We start from the raw sequence: 20,028 nt of genomic DNA, 5'->3' as shown, positions 1-20,028 counted from the left end.
TTCAAGTGTCTGGGACCCGCTGCCCAACCTGCCTGGTTGTGCTCTCTCCCTTCTCTGTCCAGTTGTGCTGAGCTCTCCAGACACTGTCCTGATTGAGAGAAACTTGGGGAAGAGAATCGACCCTCAGACGGGAGGTAGGACGTCTCCACCCCCTGCCTGCTCCTCGGGGTTTCAGAGGTGGTCAGTGATCGGTTGGAGTGACCGACAGCCCCACCCCCCATTTACTGAGCCCTTCTCCGCTCGGGGTGCCCCCAGAGGGCCACACGGGGGCCGCACAGGCGGGCACGTGCTCCAGTGTGGCGGGCTGGGCTAGACCCGTGGGAGATGGTAAGCCCCGGCCCGGAGGAGTCGGGGCAGCAGACAGACCTGGGTTTGTGGACTCTGGCCCCGCCCCTTTCGAGACTCGGTTTTCTCACCTGGACACGGGGTGACCCGTGCCTTGTGATCGGATGGCTGTGAAGACGAGCGTGTGCGGGTGGGGTCCGTCAGAGTGCCCGGCTAGGAGCACGTGCTCCGAAGTCGTGGCCTCCCTTCCCGCCGTGCTGAGAACCCTCGGCGTTTTGTTATCGTTAACAGAGATGTCAGAGCAGCTCCGGAGGCAAAGCGCATCCGCACGGCTCCGGGCGGGCTCCCAGGCTTCGGCCCCCTGGACGGCAAGCCCCCCGGCCAGATGCCCTGGCGGCCTCGGCGGCCCCCCGCGGGTGACTCTAACCACGCGCCTGTCCCCTTGCAGAGATTTATCACACCACCTTTGACTGGCCCCCCGAAGCGGAAATCCAGAACCGGCTGGTGGTGCCAGAGGGCATCTCAGAGCTGGAGACGGCACGGAAGCTGCTGGAATACCACAGGAACATCATCGGGATCCTTCCGGCTTACCCCAAGATCCTGAAAGTCATCAGCGCTGACCAGCCGTGCATGGACGTCTTCTACCAGGGTAAACACACGGGCGGTGGGTTTCCCAGGCACCTTGGCCGTCCGTGACCCTCCCACCCTAGGGTCCCTTAATGTGGCAGTGATGCCAGGGACCAGGATGTGCCGGAGACCCTGGGAGTCAAGTCCTGGACGGCCTAGGTTCCCTGGGCTAATAACGTTCTACGATCGGCGTGGCCAGCAGATTTGTTAATGAGGGGGTGGGGCGGGAGGGACAACGGGGGCAAGAAGTTTGCCCTGGGGGTGAGGGAGAAGGAAGACAAAGTTTGTAAAAATTAAAACAAACATGCGCACAGAACCCACGGCCACCGCACACACACACACACACACACACACACACACACACACAGACACACACAAACCGGGCAACACAACACAGGGGTTGTGAGTCCATGCAGAGCAGGGGAAGTGGCCCCACCCCCCCCCACTGCACTGTCATTGGAGCAGTGACAAAGGTCCACAGAAAGCACCTGAAGCAGGTGCATGTGTGCGCACAGCCGTGTGGAGGAGGGTGAAGGTTGAGCCCGGAGACGTCGGGGCCGGGGGCCCTGTGTTCACACGTCGTCCCCACCACATGTCAGCCGGGCAGTCTCCGGCAACCCTTGTACCCCTCTTGGCCTCAGTTTTGTCATTCCTGAAGCGGGAACAGAAATCTTGTCTTCCTCCCAGGCTTGGGTGAGGATTACATGGGAGTCTGCAAATCACATCTCCATAGCCGCGAGCCCAGCACGGGTGCGGAGAGGCCCTCAGTAAACATCAGACCTCATTGCTGTCGGGCCTTGGCATCCTGTCCAAGAAGGCCAGGGAAGGTTAGACTAGTTCGATCCCAGAGCAGCTGAATTATCATTCAGAAGCGTGTCCGCATCCGATTATCCCCTCCTAGGCAATGCTGAGGAAATGACACAATAAAAATGCCAGCACGGAGATCTGAGACACTTGATAGCCGACAATGGCCTTTTGGGGCGCATTCCCTCAAATCTCTTTAAGAAAAGTTCTGTTTTGCGGGGGAAGGGCTTCTGAGCTCCCTGGCCTGGCAGTTCCCCTGGCCCCCACCTGCCCGTGGACTTTGCTGGACTCACAGCCCAGGGACAGCGGCCTCGCTCCCTGAGGAGGTCAATCAACCAACGGGTGGATGTCTAGAAAATGTCTCCACTTTACAAGCCGGGCTGTGGACACCTTACGGTTTTCCACTGATTTTGCATCTCAGAAGGGTCTTTAGTAATCTACACTGCACTCTGAAGATAAACAGCCACTACATTTATCTTATGGCACGGTTCTGAATTTACACATTAATTACTTCCAAATCACTTAATTAAATTTAAAAGTTCAGATGATCGTTCATAAAGAATTCATGCCTGGAATTGTAAATAAAAATGTGAGTGTCTGAATATTAATTATTATTAATTAATAATGCAGACAGACACATTGAAAATTGGAGTGCGGAATTCTGTGTTGTTTTTTTAATCTCTCGGCAGTGCATCCAGCAACCACATATTTTTAAAAAGAATAATTAGATGTTGAGACTGTCTGGGGGATCATTACTTCTAATTAACTTAGTTATTTACTGTAAATTAAGCATCATTTGTAAGCAGGCTTCTCTGCCCGTAGTGTCTGTGCATTTCAGATGGTCGTGGATCTAGGAAGTTCTGAGGCTGGAGGGGCCTTGCTTGAAGGGCCTCCAGCTTATTCTCAGGGGCTGAAAATGTCACCCCGGCCGCAGGTGAGGGAGCGTCGCCCCTGCCTGCCAGCCAGCTCCCGGTAAAACGGGGCAAGAACGTAACACGTCTCTTGTGGGAATGCTGCACCCATCGAATAAGACGACGTCCGCAGAGTGTTTATTTAGCTTAGTGTTTAACACACGCTGGTAGGTATGACGTTGCCAGGAAGACAGTTAGAATCACCACCTTTACGACAGTCGGTTAACTTACCTGTGCCTCGATCTCCAAAGAAGGGGGGAGTTGTGGTCTCTAGAACGATCCTTCCAGTTAAAAAAATCCTACAAAGATTTGAGAGCTCAAAATTCATACAATGAACATCCAGGGCTTCTCATGGGCCCCCCGCTTCCATCCTGGGGACATTGGTGGTTGTCACAACTTAGAAGTGGGCCACTGGCACCTGGTGGGTGTGCCCCAAATGCCACGAGCACGCAGTTGGCACACCCTGGTTTCGGGGGTGGCTGGGTCCCTAAAGGCCGCGTGTTGGCTCAGCCAAACGTCCAAAGGCAGAGCCAAATCCGTCCAAAGGCAGGACAGCCACCAGAGGGCCGTCCGTGGCCGACCCTGCGCAGGACGGTCTGGGTCCCTGGCAGGAGGCAAGGCTAGAGAGGGAGACCTGTTCTGATATGGGTGGCTGCGGAGCTGGCCCCGGCCCTCGGCATCAGCAGGTGCCAAGCTGCCCCGTAATGGCCTCCTCGGCTGCTTGTACAGCCCCTCCCCCGTGCTCAGGTCAGGGGTGACCTGGTTTGCTGTTGAGTCGCCTCAGTGTTGGAGACGCTGGCCCCCGTGCCTCCCCCTCTTTGCTCATCAAATGCCAGGGCGTGCCACGGGCCAGCCGTGCACCCACATCTGCCCACTCCTGGGACCTATTTGGTCACTGTCTCTTTGGAGACTCCCAACAAAGTTGGTGTCACTGGAGCGCAGCCGCAAGTTATTCTCTACCCATGTCCTTTAGAAGTCCCCGGACACGAGGCCCCCTCCAGGCCTGATGCATTTATCAAAGTCTAGATCTGACACTGGGAGACGCCCGGTTCCAAGCTTCAGGCTAGAGGCTCGGCCCAGGGTCAGTGTGGAAACATCCCAACCCAACCTTGTGCATCCTGTGTGCTGGGACCAGCCCCCCGTCGACCAGGAGGGAAGCACAGGTGTTAGAGGAACCGCAGGGTGGACAGTGCTTCGGAGGTGGCTTCTCTGGATCCCCTGCCCCCCTCTGCCTTAGTGCCCAGGCCTGAAGCGGATTTCTTTCCCCACAGCTTCGCCCCGTGGCTGCTGGCGGCTGGCAGCCGCCCAGGGGGTTTCCACGCGGCTGTAAACGGGAGAAATCGTCACTGTTCTTAAGAGCGTGAGCGCAGGTGCCTTAAGCTGGTTTCCCTTCCTTTAGGACCTGAGTTTACTACGCCCATATCCTCTCTTTCCAGCTCTGACCTATGCCCAAACCAGCCATCGATCTAATGCCCCGTTCACCCCGCGGGTGCTGCTTTGTGGGCCCGTGGGCAGTGGGAAACGTCTGCAGGCTGCCCTCCTGGCCCAGAAATACGGCCTCGTCAACGGTGAGTGCCCCGGCCGCCCCGTTTCCAGAACCTGCCCCCGTCCCCCTTCCCCCACTGCCCTCCCAAGCCTTCCCACCTTGTGGGGGTGGTGAGAGGGAGCTCAGTGTTGCTTCTCCTTCTTGCTCTCTGCCGTCAACAGTTTTCAGGTCCGTCTTCGCAGGGATGGTTCTTCACAGAGAATATGGCCATAAAAACATTAACCAATAAAAACACGTCCGCCACCCAAAGAGCCCATGCATTTTCTAGTCATCATATTTCACTCCTTGGGAGCAGTGGTTTCTCTGTGCTCTGCACCAGGGGCGCTTCCTCCGGCCCCTGCGGTCTCCCTGGAAGCCACAGCTCTCGCATAATCTGGAGCTCTGCCGCGGATTTATTTTCTCCGGTCCCGTTTGGCTCCCCAGCCCAGGCCAGCGGGTTTACGGGCAAACAATTTCTGAACCAGAGGAAGGCTTCTCGAAAGCTCGTACAGTTTCAATAAATATTTTACCAGGAGGAGAGGGAAATACTGACATCGGTTCTCCGGGTCTGTCCCGAGGTGGCCCCCGGCGGTCTCGGATGCCAGCCTCCCTTCAGGGGGCTAAAGGCCAGAAAGGAGGGAGAAGCGGAACAGACAACGATGCGGCTGCCAGGAGCGAAAGGGCCGCCCTCTCCGCCACCGCCGCTTCTGATGAATGCTCTGCAAGCCCGAGTAACCTCTAGCTGTGAAGGAAAAACGAGACCCGCGCCCCAAATGTAAAACTACGCATATATACGTCTCCAAATCCTGCAGATACGCCCCGCAAATATCTACGTATACAAACAAGCACGGATGTATATGTACCAGCCCAGAAGGATCAAGTTTTGAACGAAAACGCCTTCCAAGTAGGTGGCCTCTAACGTAAAGTTCCAAAGCCACCGAGACTAGCCAGGAATCAGCGACGAAAATCCTACCCAGGACGTGAAGATAGGGAGCGGAGCGATTGTTCTGTTTAGTAATGAAAAATAGTCGTACTAGTAGCCTCGTGAAAATACCAAACGGTAGTGCTCTGCTTTGATGAGTACGGAAAGGCACTCTGGATGCCTTAGGGTGAAAAATGCTTTGGCTTGCACCGATTTGAAAAAACAACAACAACAACAAAACAAAACAAATCATTCAGGTAACTTGTTCTTTTGGTTTTACCTCTTGGCTTATTACAAGGCTCAATTTGCAGCTACGGCTGTGGTGTCTTTGCCGAGAGCGAGCACCAGTCTGTTGGCCGCTGCACCCACGTGTTTATCGAGGGGACTGTCGTACGAAGGGCTGGAACACTGGCGGTGAGAACAGCGTGAGCGGCCGAGGGCGGCTCCGAAAGCCTCAACAAGTGGTAGAGCGCCAGGCCTCACGGAAATCGTCGTCACTGTGCCGGATTTTGTTTACACAAACAGAGTCATTCGAGAAAAACGTATTTAAATTCACATTGCTTTCCACGTACCAATCATGAAAAATGAAATCATAGGCCTAGATTTTTTCCCAAACGGAAGATCGGAGAAAGCTCATCACGGTTTCTGTCTTGTAGCTAAAGAGCCACGTGGGGGCCTTTTCTGCTAATCCAGCGAACTCAGAAAGTTCGCGTCTCTCGAAGGCGTTCTTGATAAGTACAAGACCCCGCGAGGCCCGTCTGCATCCAGAGCTCAGGGAACGGCGGGCTCCCCTGTGGCCACCCCCTGGCTCGGCTCTCATGTCCCCATTTCCCGACTCTTCGGTTGTGGGCAAACAGCTCTGAACAAGCAAACAAACCAACGTTCGCTCCAACAGGGTTGATTGGAACACTCGTGTTCACAATTGGCTGAGAGTATAAAAAGGCACTTTTTGAAAGACAGAAGGCACCGTGGGTTCACATGTGAACTGTGCACATGCTCTGGCCCAGCGATTTCGCTCCATGGGTTTTATTCTACCGAAGCACTCAGATGTCGAACAAGAGATGTGAGGGTGCATGATGGAAGAGAGGCGACCCCGACTCTGTTAATAAGGGGGATAATTAAGTAAGCTGTGGGAAACCCATACACTGGAGCATTAATTATTTAATGATGAATCAACGTGAAGGGGCAGCTCTTGAAAAGAAACCTGTAAAGCGACTTGATGTTCGTGATATATTGTTAAATGAGAGAGGGGGCGGAGAGCCAGTCACTCAACAGTGTTCAGGGGATGATCTGCTTTCTGTTTACAAGGTGTGTTAGTGTATGCTCAGAAAACATCAGAAGGAACATGCATACGCCAAACTGGCTGTCTCTGTGGAGTGGCGTATTCTACGATTCTGATTTTTTCTTTTTGTAGCGAGCGTGAATTTTCTAACCAGAGACAACCATGAAGAATTTTATTACAATGTCATAATCGCCCTCATTGAGTCCCCGCTCTATGCGGTGCCCTTTATTGGCACGCAGACAGGGAAGATGTAGAAAGAACCAGAGAGGAATGTATGGATCCGGGTGCACGACCAGGCTGGGAGAGGGGAGCGAGTAAGGTTGTCCAACCTAGTTCCAGGTCTGAATGTGTCCCCAGCCTTGGTCCCGGGACCCGTTAGGAGAGAGAAGATTATTACAGGGTTTTCTTCATGGGACATCGTGAAGCGAGGCAGGGGCTTTAAACCATCCTTTCCTAATACAAGCACTGAACGCTACGCGTTTTCCTCTAAGTGCTTCTTTAGCTGCATCTCACAGAATTTTAATGTGTTGTGTTTTCTCATTCGGTTCAAAACATTTTCTCATCTGCCTTGTGGTTTCTTTTTTGACTTGTGTATAATGTAGAAGTGTATTGCTTAATTTCCAAATATTTGGGAGTTTTCCAGGTTTGTGGGGCAGGGGAGTATCGATTTCTAATTCCTCTGTGCTCAGAGAACTTACCTTGTACGATTTCAGTCCTTTGAGATGTACTGATACTTTTTTGTGGCTCAGCGTGGTGAATTCCATGTGCACTAGAAGAGAATATGTGTTCTGGCATTGTAGGAGGCAGTGCTCCACAAATGTCAATTAGGAGAAGATGTCTGATAGGGTTGTTCAGTTCTTCCGTGTCCTTCATGGTTTCTCACTGCTATTGTTTAGTTACCAAAAGGGATCTGTTCAAATCCCCAGCTCTGCCTGTGGGTGAGTCTCTGCTCTGCCAGTTTCTGCTGCATGTGATTTGAAGCTCCGTTCCTGGGAGCATGTACGCTGAGGACTGCTGTGTCGTCATCATTGATGTCTCCTCCTCCTCTTCCTCCTCCTCCTCCTCCTCCTTTTTCTTCTTCTTCTTCTTCTTCTTTTTCTTCTTCTTCTTCTTCTTCTTCTTCTTCAAAGATAATTTTTAAAATGTATCCTTTTTTTTTTAAGTGTTTATTTGTGTATTTTTGAGAGAGAGAGAGCCATGTGAGTGAGGGAGGGGAGACAGAAAGGGAGACAGAGGATCTGAAGCGGGATCTGTGCTGTCAGCACAGAGCCTGACGCGGGGCTCGAAACCACAAACCGCGAGATCATGACCTGAGCCGAAGTCGGACGCTTAACCGACTGAGCCACCCAGGCACCCCCTGCTGTGTCTTCTTGATGACATGACCGCTTTATGGTTAGGAAACGCTCCCCTGTCTCCGGTAACACTTATCTTCTTGGAGTCTACTTCATCTGATACTAACATAGCCACTCTCTTATGATTAGTATCTGTATGGTATATGTTCTTTTTTCTTTTGATTTTTTTTTTAATGTTTATTTATGTTTGAGAGAGACAGAGAGAGACAGAGCAAGAGCAAAGGAAGGGCAGAGATTGAGAGGGAGACACAGAATCCGAAGCAGGCTCCAGGCTCTGCGCTGTCAGCACAGAGCCCTACTCGGGGCTCAACCCCACAAACCGTGAGATCATAACCTGAGCCGAAGTCGGACGCTTCACCGACTGAGCCACCCAGGCGCCCCCTGTCTTTTCTCTTAAATCATCTGTGTCTTCCATTCAAAATATGTGACTTGTACACAGCATATAATTGTATCCTGCTTTTTTTTTTTTTAATGCAGTCTGACATTTTCATCCTTTAATTGAGATGTTCAGTACATCTCCATTTTAAGTAATTTTCAGTATCGTGTCAAGCCTCCTGTCCCGGGTGTTTTGTCTTCTGTTACCTCTTCTTTGTTTCTGCTTTCCTGCCAACTGTTGGATTAACCCAGTGCTTTTTAGCAATCCATTTCATTTCCTCTGTTGCCTTTTTAGCTATATGTCTTTGCTTTCTTTTGCTCATGGCTGCTCTAGGGGTCACATAGCATCATTCACTTGTCACAGTCTGCCTTGAATTAATGCTCTACCTCTTTGCGTATAATACAAGAGCCTACGGTGCCGTATTTCCATTTACCTTGCTCCCATCCTTTGTGCTATTTTTTTGTCGTACATTTTACTTCCCCATGTTATAAACTCTACAGTATATCGTAATTATTTTTGCTTTGGTCACTTGGTTTCTTTCTTTCTTTCTTTCTTTCTTTCTTTCTCTCAATGAAAGCATGAAGGGGAAAGGTCCTGTGATATACCTACACATATCAACCCTTTTTTGTTTAGGTCTAAATTTCCACCCGCGATCACTCTCTTTCCGCCTAAAGAACTTCCTTTAACATTTCTTGTAGTGCACGTCTGCTGGCGACAAATTCTGCTTTCATCTGTCTGAAAATGTCTGTATTGCACCTTCATTCTTGAAGGATGTTCCTGCTGCACATAGAAATCTATGCTGACAGGCTTTCCTCTTCGCGCTTTAAACACGGCATTCCGTTGTCTTACGGCCTGCGTTGCCTCGGATGAGAACTTGGGTTATTTTTATCGTTGTTCCCCCATGTATAGAGCGTCTCCCCACCCAGCTGCACTCACTAGTTTCTCTTTGTCTTTACTTTTCAGAAACTCAACTATGATGTGTCAAGGTGTGGTTTACTTTGGGTTTATTCTGGTTGGGTCTCAGAGATTCTCCGATCTGTGGATTGATGTTTTTCATCAAATTTTGAAATATTTTTCATCAGATTTTGAGACTCTCTTGCCATTATTTTCTCAAATGTATTTTTCTGCCTCTCTGTGTCACCACTCCCTCCCTTCCCTCTCCCTCCTTTCTGGAACTCTGATTGCATGTACGTGACACTGACTGGTACTGCCCTCCAGGTCTCTGAGGTTCTAGTCTTTTTTCCGGGCCTCCCTTTGCTTCCTCTTTGCTTTGGTTTGGATACTGTATGACCTGTCTTCCTGTCTTCCGCTTCATGGATTGCAACCTATCCAATGATGTTTTCCATTTAAGATATTGTATTTTCCAGTTTCTAGAATTTGCATCTGGTTCTTTTATATAGTTTCCATTTCTCTGCTGAGATTCCCCAGCTGCTCACCCATTTCAACTGTCTTTCCCTTTACAATTGTAAATATATCAACGAGAGTTGGTTTCAGTTCTCGTGTGCTTATTCTGACACCCAGGTCACCTCTTGATCTGATTCTATAGCCTGTTTTCTCTCTTTGTAGGGGTCACACTTTCCTGATTGATGGATTTTTGCATCTCAAGTAGTTTTTCATTAGATGCTAGACGTTGTGGTTCTCACATTGCTAAGAGTCTGGATTGTGTGGTTCTGCTTTAAGAGCAGTAAGTTAAGGGGCACCTGGGTGGCTCAGCCGGTTAAGCATCCGACTTCGGCTCAGGTCATGATCTCGCGGTTTGTGGTTTCGAGCCCCGCGTCGGGCTCTGTGCTGACTGCTCAGAGCCTGGAGCCTGCTTTGGATTCTGTGTCTCCCTCTCTCTTTGCCCCTCCCCCGCTCATGCTCACTTTCTCTCGCTCTCAAAAATAAATAAACATTAAAAATTTTTAAAAAGAACAGTAAGTTAAAAGTTGAGTGCTAGGAACGCCTGGCGGGGCTCAGTCGGTTGAGTGTCCAACTCTGGAGTTTGGCTCAGGTTGTGATCCCTGGGTTATGGGATTGAGCCCCACATCAGTGCTAAGTGAGGAGTCTGCTTGGGATTCTCTCTCTGCCCCTCTCCCCAGCTCTCTCTAAAAAAAAATAATAATGGGGGGTGTGGGAGGGAGGGGAAAGTGGGTGATGGGCATTGAGGAGGGCACCTGTTGGGATGAGCACTGGGTGTTGTATGGAAATCAATTTGACAATAAATTTCATATTAAAAAGAATAAAAGATAAAAAATAAAATAATAATATAAAATAAATTAAAAAAAAAAGAGTTGAGTGCTAATAGGCAGTTAATTCACTACAGGATCGGCTTGATCCGGTGGAGGCTTTTAGTTTTTGTTCAGGTGAGCCCCAAGTGTGCACGCTCGTGGGCTCCTGCACCCCCGTACCCAGAACCTCAGGTGACTGGGTGCCGGGCACGGTCACACGGTCTCTCGCTCTGGCTGTCAGAGCACCAGTGTCTCCCTGCCTCTCCCTTGGCTCACAACGTCCCAGGGACTTTTCTCTGCCAGGCCTGGGGTAGGGATAGGTTCTCACCTGCCACAGGTGCTGCTTTGCACTGACCGAAGACCCCAGTGAGTCCCCGTGAGGATTTCTGAAGCCCTTCTCTGCACGGCTCCCTTCTCCCCATCACCCTGTTCGCCCAATTCCAGCGCTCGGTCCAGCCTTTGCTTCCCACTGCTGTGTTTGGCTCCCTTTCTCCTGCGCTAAGGTCTGGAAAGTGCCCTGGAAAGTAGAAATCCAGGGTGAAGGTGGGACTCCCTTGGGTGTCTCCCTTCTCTCAGGGTTCACAGCCCTGTGAAGTCGGCAGTCTAATGCCTGAAAAGAACGGTTTCCCATCTTTGGCTCAGTTTTATGGCTTTCTTTTTTTTTTTTCCTAACTTTTTTTTTTTAATGTTTATTTATTTTTGAGAGAGGAGAGAGAGAGAGAGAGAGAGAGAGAGAGAGAGAGACAGAGTGTGAGTGGGGGAGGAGCAGAGAGAGAGGGAGACACAGGATCCAAAGCAGGCTCCAGGCTCTGAGCTGTCAGCCCAGAGCCCGACGCGGGGCTCGAACTCACGGACTGTGAGATCATGACCTGAGCCAAAGTCAGACACTTAACCGACTGAGCCAACCAGGTGCCCCAGTTTTATAGCTTTCTGTGACAGAGGGTACACACGACATCTGCCACTCCTTCCTGGCCAGAACGGGAAGCCAAGCGTGGGTTTGATGTCACACAGACGTGGGTTTGAATCCCAGCTCGGCTGCCTAGGGCTCTGCACCCCGGGACGGTTTGGTCCACCTCTTTGCATACCCAGCACACTGCTAGGTACGTAGGAAGGTACACCATCAGCCTTTGTCGTCACCCATGTTCCCTTAGTGAGGGACACTGCCAGCTGCTTTGGATATGATCCCTGCTGTCCTTCACGCAGCAAATTAAGCACATTGTCACTGAGGGATAAATCTTTGGTGATGGTTGTTGCCTTAAACACTCACCTTTCCCAGTTCATTTTAGGGGTGTTTTTGGTTGTTTTTTTTTTTAATTTGTTAATGTTTATTCATTTCTGAGAAAGAGAGAGAGCCAGAACATGAGCAGGGGAGGGGCAGAGAGAGAGGGAGACACAGAATCCGAAGCAGGCTCCAGGCTCTGAGCCGTCAGCACAGAGCCCGACGCGGGGCTCGAACCCACGAACCGCGAGATCATGTCCTGAGCTGAAGTCAGACGCTCAGCCGACTGAGCCACCCAGGCGCCCCTGCACCGTCCATTTTCAATCTGTTCCCTGCCAGATACATGCCTTTTCATTCCGAGCCGTCCTCCTCGGTTTCTTCTTTATTCCCCAGGTCCTTTTTGATATTTGCTCTCACTTGGACACACACCCCCACCCTCAGAAAAACCCTTTTATATTTTTTCTCAGTGACCTTTTTTCCCCCCCGGCAGGCGGCACCGGGGCTTCGTTTTTTCTCATTCTTCCTTCTGTTTAAAATTTCATGGGTGTCTTTCTGTTCCTCTCTCCTCCAGTCCACTGTGGGCAACTGTTGAAAGAGGCGGTAGCAGACAAGTCAAAAGTCGGCGAGCTCATCCAGCCCTATTTTCAAAAGAAGATGGCAGGTAGGTCACACTCCTCTCGACTGCCACAGCCTTATGGGCTCGGGGGGGGGGGGGCAATCGCTCCGTGTGGGGCTCATGAGCACTGGGGGGGGGCTCAGCCCCGGAAAGGTGGCTGCGAGATGGAAATTGGGCTTTCCTGACAGCAGAGGTTCTGTGTTCGTTCACCGGCAGGGCCCGCAGGCTTCCAGCCGTGTCCCGATTTGGGGGGTGGGTTGTGGACACCATGCGTTGTTCCTGGAGGTTTGGGCTGTTTCTGTTTCTCGAGAACGGATGCTTTTCGTAACTGCTGGCACTTAAAGTTGAGAGCCACGGAGCTGCCCACAGCCTTTATTGCTGGCCATACAGAAATACTGCGGACAAATATTCTGGTTTAGTCGGAAGTCAAAAGCCAGAAGGTTCAGACAGCTTTGCAGATCCAAGGGTCCACCGGCCCCTGGTCCTCGGGGGCTTCGAGGGGGGAGGCCGGGCCACATCGTCCTTCCAGGCCCTTCTGCGATGTACCGTCTGAGAGCATTGTCGGTCGGCCCCCAGCAAGGGCACCTTTGAGACCATTCTGCCTCGATTTCCTGAGCCCAGGATGATCCGCGAGGCCACGTGGCCACCTCACGTCTGAGCTCCTCTGGACCCGGTGTCCCCTCCCCCGCGGCAGGGCATTCCCTGCACCCACATCTTCTTGCCCTGCACCAGGTGTGGTTCCTCTGTGCTGTCCCCCAAGTGTGTGTGAACACGTACTTGGGGGAGGGCGTGTGTTGGCGAGGATGCCCTCCCGGCGGAGCGCTCACTGCCGTCCCCTACCATCTTCCGGATAGAGTAGGTGGAGGGGAGCGCAGGAGACAGGCCGTTTGCTCCTGACCCGCCAGCTGGGGGACACCTGCGACTCCGTCCTGGCATGGCTCTCCCAAGCGCCCCCCCCCCCCCCCCCCCGCTTAGAAGATGCCCCCGTCCCCCAGGGTGAGGGTCAGGTGAGGTGCGGTCAGACCCTCTGGACACAGTGATCTGCGCAGAGAGGGAGTCCGTTCATTCCTGCGTCACTGGGGTGCAAATCGAACGCGGCGGAGGCAGGAAGCTCCAGGCAGGACTGCAAGCCAGTGTGAGCGTTGGCACCTCCCTGTCTGGTTTGGACCCCGGAGCCGCCCCCGCGAGCCGTGCAGCCCTTGTCAGAGCCCGAGGCCTCAGTGGTGAGCTGGGGACAGGAGTCCCCGGGTCGCAGGGTTCCCGTGGGCGCACGGGATGTGGTGCGCACACACGCGCCCGGCAGGCGGGCTGTCGGAGAGCGACCTGCATGCGGCAGGCAGGTCCGTGGAGGGCCCGGCACACTCGGGCACAGTCTCCCTCCAGCAATGCGATGTCCCATCCACCGGGGTGGGTGCTGCTGGTTCTTAGCACCCTAGAGAATATTTGCCGGGCAAGTGGGCGAATGTAGTGAATTAACGAATTCGCATCACTTTGTCTATTTTTAAAGCTTATTTCTTTATTTTGAGCTGTCAGCACAGAGCCTGGCGCAGGGCTCCAACTCGCGAACCGCAAGATCATGACCTGAGACAAAGCCAGACGCTTAACCGACTGAGCCACCCCGGCGCCCCTAAGCTTAGTGGTTTTAAACGACACGCATTTATTACCAGGCAGTTGTAGAGGGCAGAATTCCGGAACCAGGGTGTGATGGGGCCACGATTCCCCCTGGAGGCTCCCGGGAGAGTCTGTTTCGTCGCCGCTCGGGCTCCCAGAGGCCCTTCCTCTGTCCTCACAGCCAGCTCTTGGTGCCCCTTCAGACCTCTCGCTCCCCGACCACTGAAAACAAACCCCCAGTTTGCAGTGGTGGGCAAGAGGCAGAATTATTGTTTGTCTCGGGGAGTTTTGGTGACCACCAAAGAGACTGAGGGCACCTGTCCCCGTAAAGCCAGGGGGACCGGCAGCCTCCGTGGCCAAGGCTCCGCCCTTCGTTGTCCCCTCTGCACCCTGTTGATCTGGATGTGCAGCTCTGTGCTTCTGCACTTGCTACAGAATTGAAGACACAACAGCAGCCACTGCTGTGTGTTCTCAACGGAAGCAATAAATTCTGGCGTTTCACTAATCCCAATCTCGCAGGGATAACGGACAGGGTTTACACCCATCGCCACTAACCGGGTGTCATTACGGGCCGTGCAGAAGCCGCAGACACAGCCACGTGCCCGGGTGGGCACGGGAGCAGGGCTGGAGCCTCCAGGTCAGGGGGGGGCCGCTCGCCACCGGCTGAAACAGGAAGAAGACCGTGTAAACGATTCCGACCGAACTCGGATTTGAAGGGAAGGTCACGCTGAACACGGAAGCTCCGCTTAGCCGACCGCAGCCTGGCTTCTCTGCAAATCACTGCAGCTGGCGGTGTGGCCGACAGCCCTGCAGCCGAGTCCAGGGTCGGCTGTCTGGGCCTCAGGGGCTGACTTTTGAGCCCACTGGGGGGCCGACCCAGAGTTCTCTGAGGGCCTCGGGTGGAGAACGTGGCAGGGCCGTGAGGGCACATTTGGGCTTCCGGACAGGGTTTCCCCCATCCAGGTCTGGGGCCGAGCCCGTGGAGATGCCTCCTCCTGATAAATGGCCCAGCCCTGGCGGTGGGGACGGGGCGACTGGCCTCAGACCTGCCCCGGGGGGAGCCTGACTGAGTGCAGGCAGGAGTGGGGAGGGCACAGTGGGGACGAGGGCCGAACAGCTGGAGGACGGGAGCCGGGAGGACGGAGCCGGTCCAACGAATGCGTCTCCTCTCTGGGGAAGAGTGAGGCCGAGAGCAGGGGAGCAGAGTTCCTCTCCCGGGTGCTGCCCTGGGCTCTGAGGTGTCCCCCCCCCCCCCCCACGCTGAGAGCAGCGAGGCACGTCCCCTTACACCGTGACCCGTCGGCAGAATTCCAGCGGAACGAGAATAATCACTCTTCCGTTGCTCTTGGGGGCCTGCCGAGGCATCCGAATTTCCCTCTTCAGAGCCTAGGCGTGTTTCAGACATCTCTGCCCGGGGCGCCAGCAGCGATTCCTGGGAGCATGGAGAGCACCCGGCCACTCCTCCACACGTGTGCAATCCAGAGGGTTCAGCCAGCTCGGCTAAAGGGGCGGAGACTCTTGCGAGGGCTCAGAGGCCCCATCACCCTGGGGCAGAGCTGGCAGATGTCACCAGCAGATGTCACCGGCAGAGCATCTTACCCCGTAGCCGCCCTGCTGTAGAAACTCACCCCGCCACCCCGCATACCAGACGGTGCCCTGCTGGGTACCACACTGCCTGCGCTGGGGACCCTGCCCTGTGCTCCTGGCTGCTGGCCTGCCCGCCACCCCTCCCGCCCGTCTCTCCCCGGGACCCCCGCCGTCACAGGCTCTTGCCCTCTCTCCACTCACCTTGGCGCTCCAAGCCCCAGAGACGGGCAGCTTTGCGATCGTGGCACCTCTCCGCCACCCTCGTGGTCACCGTCACCGCCATCGCCAGTGCGGCTGAGTAGATCCAGATGCCGTCTCCTCCCCCCCGCCCCCGTGGAGCCACTTCCTCTTAGTCCCCCCCCCCCCCCCCCCCCCCCCGCGGGGCCTCATGATGTGACGTCCCAGGCGTGACCTCTGCAGACTCGGTTATGTGCTCTTCTGTCCTCACAGGTGCTGCCAACACCTCCTTCTTTTGAATCAGCAGCAAAATTAATAAGTGTTGTTTTCCCATCTCTGCACATTTACTGGGCAGAGGACCCCAGGGGCCTATCAGAGCTCGTCCGAAACCTCTTGATCCTAGGCTCTTGGCGACCGCACCGCGGACAGAAGGCTTGGGAGCTGCTGCTTCTGTGGCCTGGACTCTGAGATATACGGGTCCGACCTCCTAAACTCATTCCGACTCTAGCTGCAGCCACAACACAACAAATTTATCCCCCAGGGTCTGCACGCAGCCTCCTTTATGCAGGCAACCTCCATCCCAGGCACCGGGCGCCGGGGTTGGGCCTTAAATCACGCAGGCTTAGCTGCCGGGAAGCTCCTGTCACTTTTGCGTGCGTACGAAACAAGTAAAAACTAGTCCGGGTTTTGGGGGAAAAAAATCCGTTCTCAGCCGTTTACAAAGCGTTTAAAATTCGATGGTTGGTGCCGATGGGTTCTGTTGCCAGTACGACCGATGGCGGTGTGTGCCAGAGCTGCTTTTTCTCCCCGAAGTCAGGCGTAGGAACTACTCGATCTCAACTCTGCCTAGATCATTGGTGACTCCCGCTGGTCACCGCCTCCAGATGAGGTGCTCAGCCCCTTCCCTGGGGCTCCATGCCCACCAAAGGGTCTTGCGGAAGGTGGGGTTTCTTAATACTGGAGGCCCCGAGCGTCTCCGAGGGAGGCCCCAATTCTGTCTTTGCCCATCGGAATGTCTGGTTCTCTCCAGTTTTCACTGCGAAAGCCAGCCTTCCTCGCCGGCCTCCACTCTTTGCCATCAGAAAGAAGTCTGCCCATGCTTCCTTTTTACCTCTTCCCTCGGGTGTGTGAGCCAGAATGTACGGTCCACAGGCTGTTGGGGGTGGACACAACCTCACTCCAGATTGCTGGGTCTAATTAGCACTACAGCACCGTCTCTTTGGTTCAGAAGGGTCGCCTTCTACCCGGTTCTGGTAATTGTTTCCTTTCTCCACCGTTGCTTGGGCTTTCTCTAGAGAACAGCTACCCTGGGAAGGTATTAAAAACAGCCAAAGGCACATCTTGTCCTTGTTGGCTTCAGTCTTTGCTCTAAGTGTGTGAGCTGTTCGCCTTGATCCGACCGCATTGCCCTGGGAACGTTGTGGGACTGTCAGGTCGGGGGACCGCCCGCGACGGCGCGTCCCCACCGGGGGCATTGGAGGCAGCCTCTAGTCTTTTACAGGACGCCTGCCAGCCAGCCCGGTGGCCCGATTACAATGGGCTCCTAACTCCTGTCACCCCTATCACCGACCCGACCCGCGGCACCTCCCCCCGCCAGCAGCTAAAGCAGTTCAATTATCAGAGGGCCCAGGTTCCTTGGTGCCCACGCCAGTCGTACACTGACTTCCAGATGAGAAAACAGCCATTTAATTGGTGTGGTAACTTTCCCCTAAGAGCGCCAGTCCTGACGCGGAGGAAAGGGACCGCGGAAGACGGATCATTAGAGAGTGATCCCTGCGCCCCGGCCCGCCCGCCGCCCTCCCGTTTCCCAAATGTTGCCGTCTGGAGAAGGTCCGTCCCGGCCTAACGGAGGCCTAACGGAGGCCTAACGGAACCCTAGCGGAGTCGGGAGGTCTGGGGGCGATTCGAGGCTCATCACCCCTTCTGGAGACGAGACCTCGTCACAAGCACCAGCCCAACCGGCGCCAAACCGGCGCGATCGCAAGTGTTTGCGGGAACCTTCCGCGGGTCCGCCTCCTCGGGGAAGAGGGGCGGGGGGGGGGGGTGGTGCGTGGATCAGAGCTGCCGCCGAACTGCCGCCCCTTTTTAGGGGGGAATTAATATTCTCATCACTAAATGCACACTAAAGATTCGACAATAGACCAGCTTTTCCCTTTTGTTAAGAAACTTGCAAGGACTTGCCGAGTTGAAAGACAAAGTAAACCTTCCCGTCTGAGGAGGTAAGCGGGCCCGGATTGCTTGTTTTGCTCGGTGTAGCCGGGCGGGTTGCACGCCCGCCTCGGCGCAGAGGGGAGGCCCGAGGGACCTCTGCCCGGCTGCAAGGAGGGCTTTGCACGCGGCGTGTTTGTACCAGCGCGAGACAGCGCGCGGCTCTCTAAATAATTTACCAGTTGATTAATAGACTCACAGGGGTATAATTAGAAGAGGAAGAGATGGTGGGCACAGTAACCGGTACAGTGCTTGGGGGAACAGGAGCCTTTATTTTTTTAAAGAAACTTTCTAGGGTGCTGGGCGTTTGAAGACAAGTTGGGAAGCGCTCAGCGCCTCATCTCTTTTGAAGTGGAAATAGGACAGTTTGAATCCGTCGAGTTTAATTTTTCACAAGCTTTAGGGGCCCCGCAGCGCAACTCCCTTTTTATTATTGAAAAAAAAACTCTACATTTTTCTTTCATTTTTCTACACACACACACACATACACACACACACATGCACGCAGTCCAGGCAGTAAGTAATAAACACATTAATTTACTCTCTTATTCAGCGTGTATCTTATTCGCTTCACCTCCCCCGGATGTGTCCCCGCGCGTCCCTCCCGCACCCCCACCCAGAGCTCCCACCGCGGGGGCTGCCAATAGGTTGATTAATGGGCGCCCCCTGTAATTTATGCATTTTAAAGGAACCCTCACCTCGGTCTGACAATGCTTTTGAAGTAGCTCCTTTTTTCAAGTCAAACTTTTGACTTTTCCGCTGGGACCGCTACAAAGATTTCCTTATGGAAACTAGGTAGGAGACTTTCTCAGCCCGAGAGGGAGCCGGGGCCAAGATCGCCCAACAGAACAGCAGGTCTCCAAGCGGACGTTGCATTCCGAGGCCAGAGGGCCCGTCAGTGAGGACGGTTCTAGAAAAGGGGGCCGACGCCCCCGTCTATCAACAGGTTCGTGCCCCGAGAGGGTCCGGCTCTCTGTTTGGTTTTCTTTTTTCTTTTTTTGTTTAAACTAGATTTTCATTGCAGGAGTGTGCATTGGCTCTCCACGTCATTAAAATGATGCTTTCTTTGCCAGGACATCATCGAAAGGTTTGTCACCTAAAGGTGAAAAAGCTTTTCGTTCTATGGCCAGTCCAGTGGGGAAACTGAGGCAGTGAGGGACCCTCGACCCGTTCGTGCATCCGTTCGGCAAAACCTCTCTCCCCACCAAGGGTGGGGCTCGTCTAGTGCCAGTCTTACCCCCCAGCGGTGTCACCGAAGCGGGACAGCCGCTGGCCTGTGTGCTGGACTGCAGGGCCAGCCAGTGCCTGCTATGTGCCTGGCATCCTGATTACAAAATGAAACGAGACAAAACCCAGACATTTCTGCGAAGTCTAAGGTGAGCCCAGAAGTGCATGCTGCCCTTCTCACTCTGACTAGAGCTTCTGGAAGCGTTTCCCCTCCTTGGGCAGCCCCGGTGGCTTCCAACCCACTCAGCTGTGAAATCGTCTGCGACAGGCCAGACCCGGAGGCCCCAGCCTTCTCCAGCCAGGAGGCCTCCCGGTACAGCCGTCCGGGCGGCCGCTCACACCCCTGAGGCAGGTGCGGCTCGAAGCCCCTTTCCCTCTCGGAATGTCCTCGATGGGGAGCTGACACCAGCTGCTTTCTCCTTGGGCTGAGTAGGGCCTGAGGTGTCCAGGGGGTGGCTGCCCCCAGTGACTTTCTGTGGGGCCCCCACTTGGGACAGTTGCCGCATCCCCGAAACAGATCAGGGACAGGAGGCTTGTGGGGATTTGTCAGCCAGAAGGTGGACTGAGGCATCCCCGGAGGGAGCTTGGCACCGCTGTGATAGATGAGGGAAGCACTGGGCCCACAGCTCCAGCCCTGCACCTGCCTACCTGCTCTGCTGATGAGGGGGCAGAAGGGCGGTGGGTGGACGCTGGCTGGGGGTAGAGACAGGATTGGTGGGGTGGGGGCAGAGGGGCGGAGGGTGAGAGGTGATGGATGAGTAGGGGGTGCAGGGGAGGCGGCAGGGGAGGGGAGAGACCCCTTTCTCCTCACCTCCCACCTCAGACCTTGAATGCACACATTGATTTACCTGTGATCTTGACTGCTGGTGAGATCTGATCTCACGCCCCTGCCTTTTGCTCAAGGCTGAGTTATGGCGGGGGGGGGGGTGGGGTAAGGGACCTCTCCCTCCCCCAGTGTCTGCCCTCGCAACACCTCACACTGCACATTTTTGCTGAGGCTGTGCCCAGCCAGTGATCTGCTCCTCGGTCCCCAGCACCAGCCTGGCTCACAGCGGGAGCTCATGTCTATGAATGAATGAATGGATGGAT

The 20,028-nt window shown here is 54.2% G+C and overlaps 1 protein-coding gene across 3 annotated transcripts in view; it reads left to right on the top strand.

The window, feature by feature from the left end:
* Nucleotides 1–20,028, top strand: part of AK8 (adenylate kinase 8) — a 124,908-nt gene that overhangs the window by 41,416 nt on the left and 63,464 nt on the right. For all 3 annotated transcript variants that reach the window (XM_042913981.1, XM_042913982.1, XM_042913983.1), the window contains 4 exons: nt 63–134; nt 734–934; nt 4,064–4,195; nt 12,085–12,174. In XM_042913981.1, coding sequence (XP_042769915.1) covers nt 63–134; nt 734–934; nt 4,064–4,195; nt 12,085–12,174 — 495 coding nt within the window. The remainder of the gene's footprint in view (nt 1–62; nt 135–733; nt 935–4,063; nt 4,196–12,084; nt 12,175–20,028) is intronic.

Source organism: Panthera leo, chromosome D4 (assembly GCF_018350215.1).
Source record: "Panthera leo isolate Ple1 chromosome D4, P.leo_Ple1_pat1.1, whole genome shotgun sequence".
Classification (NCBI taxonomy): Eukaryota; Metazoa; Chordata; class Mammalia; order Carnivora; family Felidae; genus Panthera; species Panthera leo.
The sequence above is the reverse complement of the archived record's forward strand: the minus strand, read 5'-3'. Positions and strand labels throughout refer to the sequence as shown.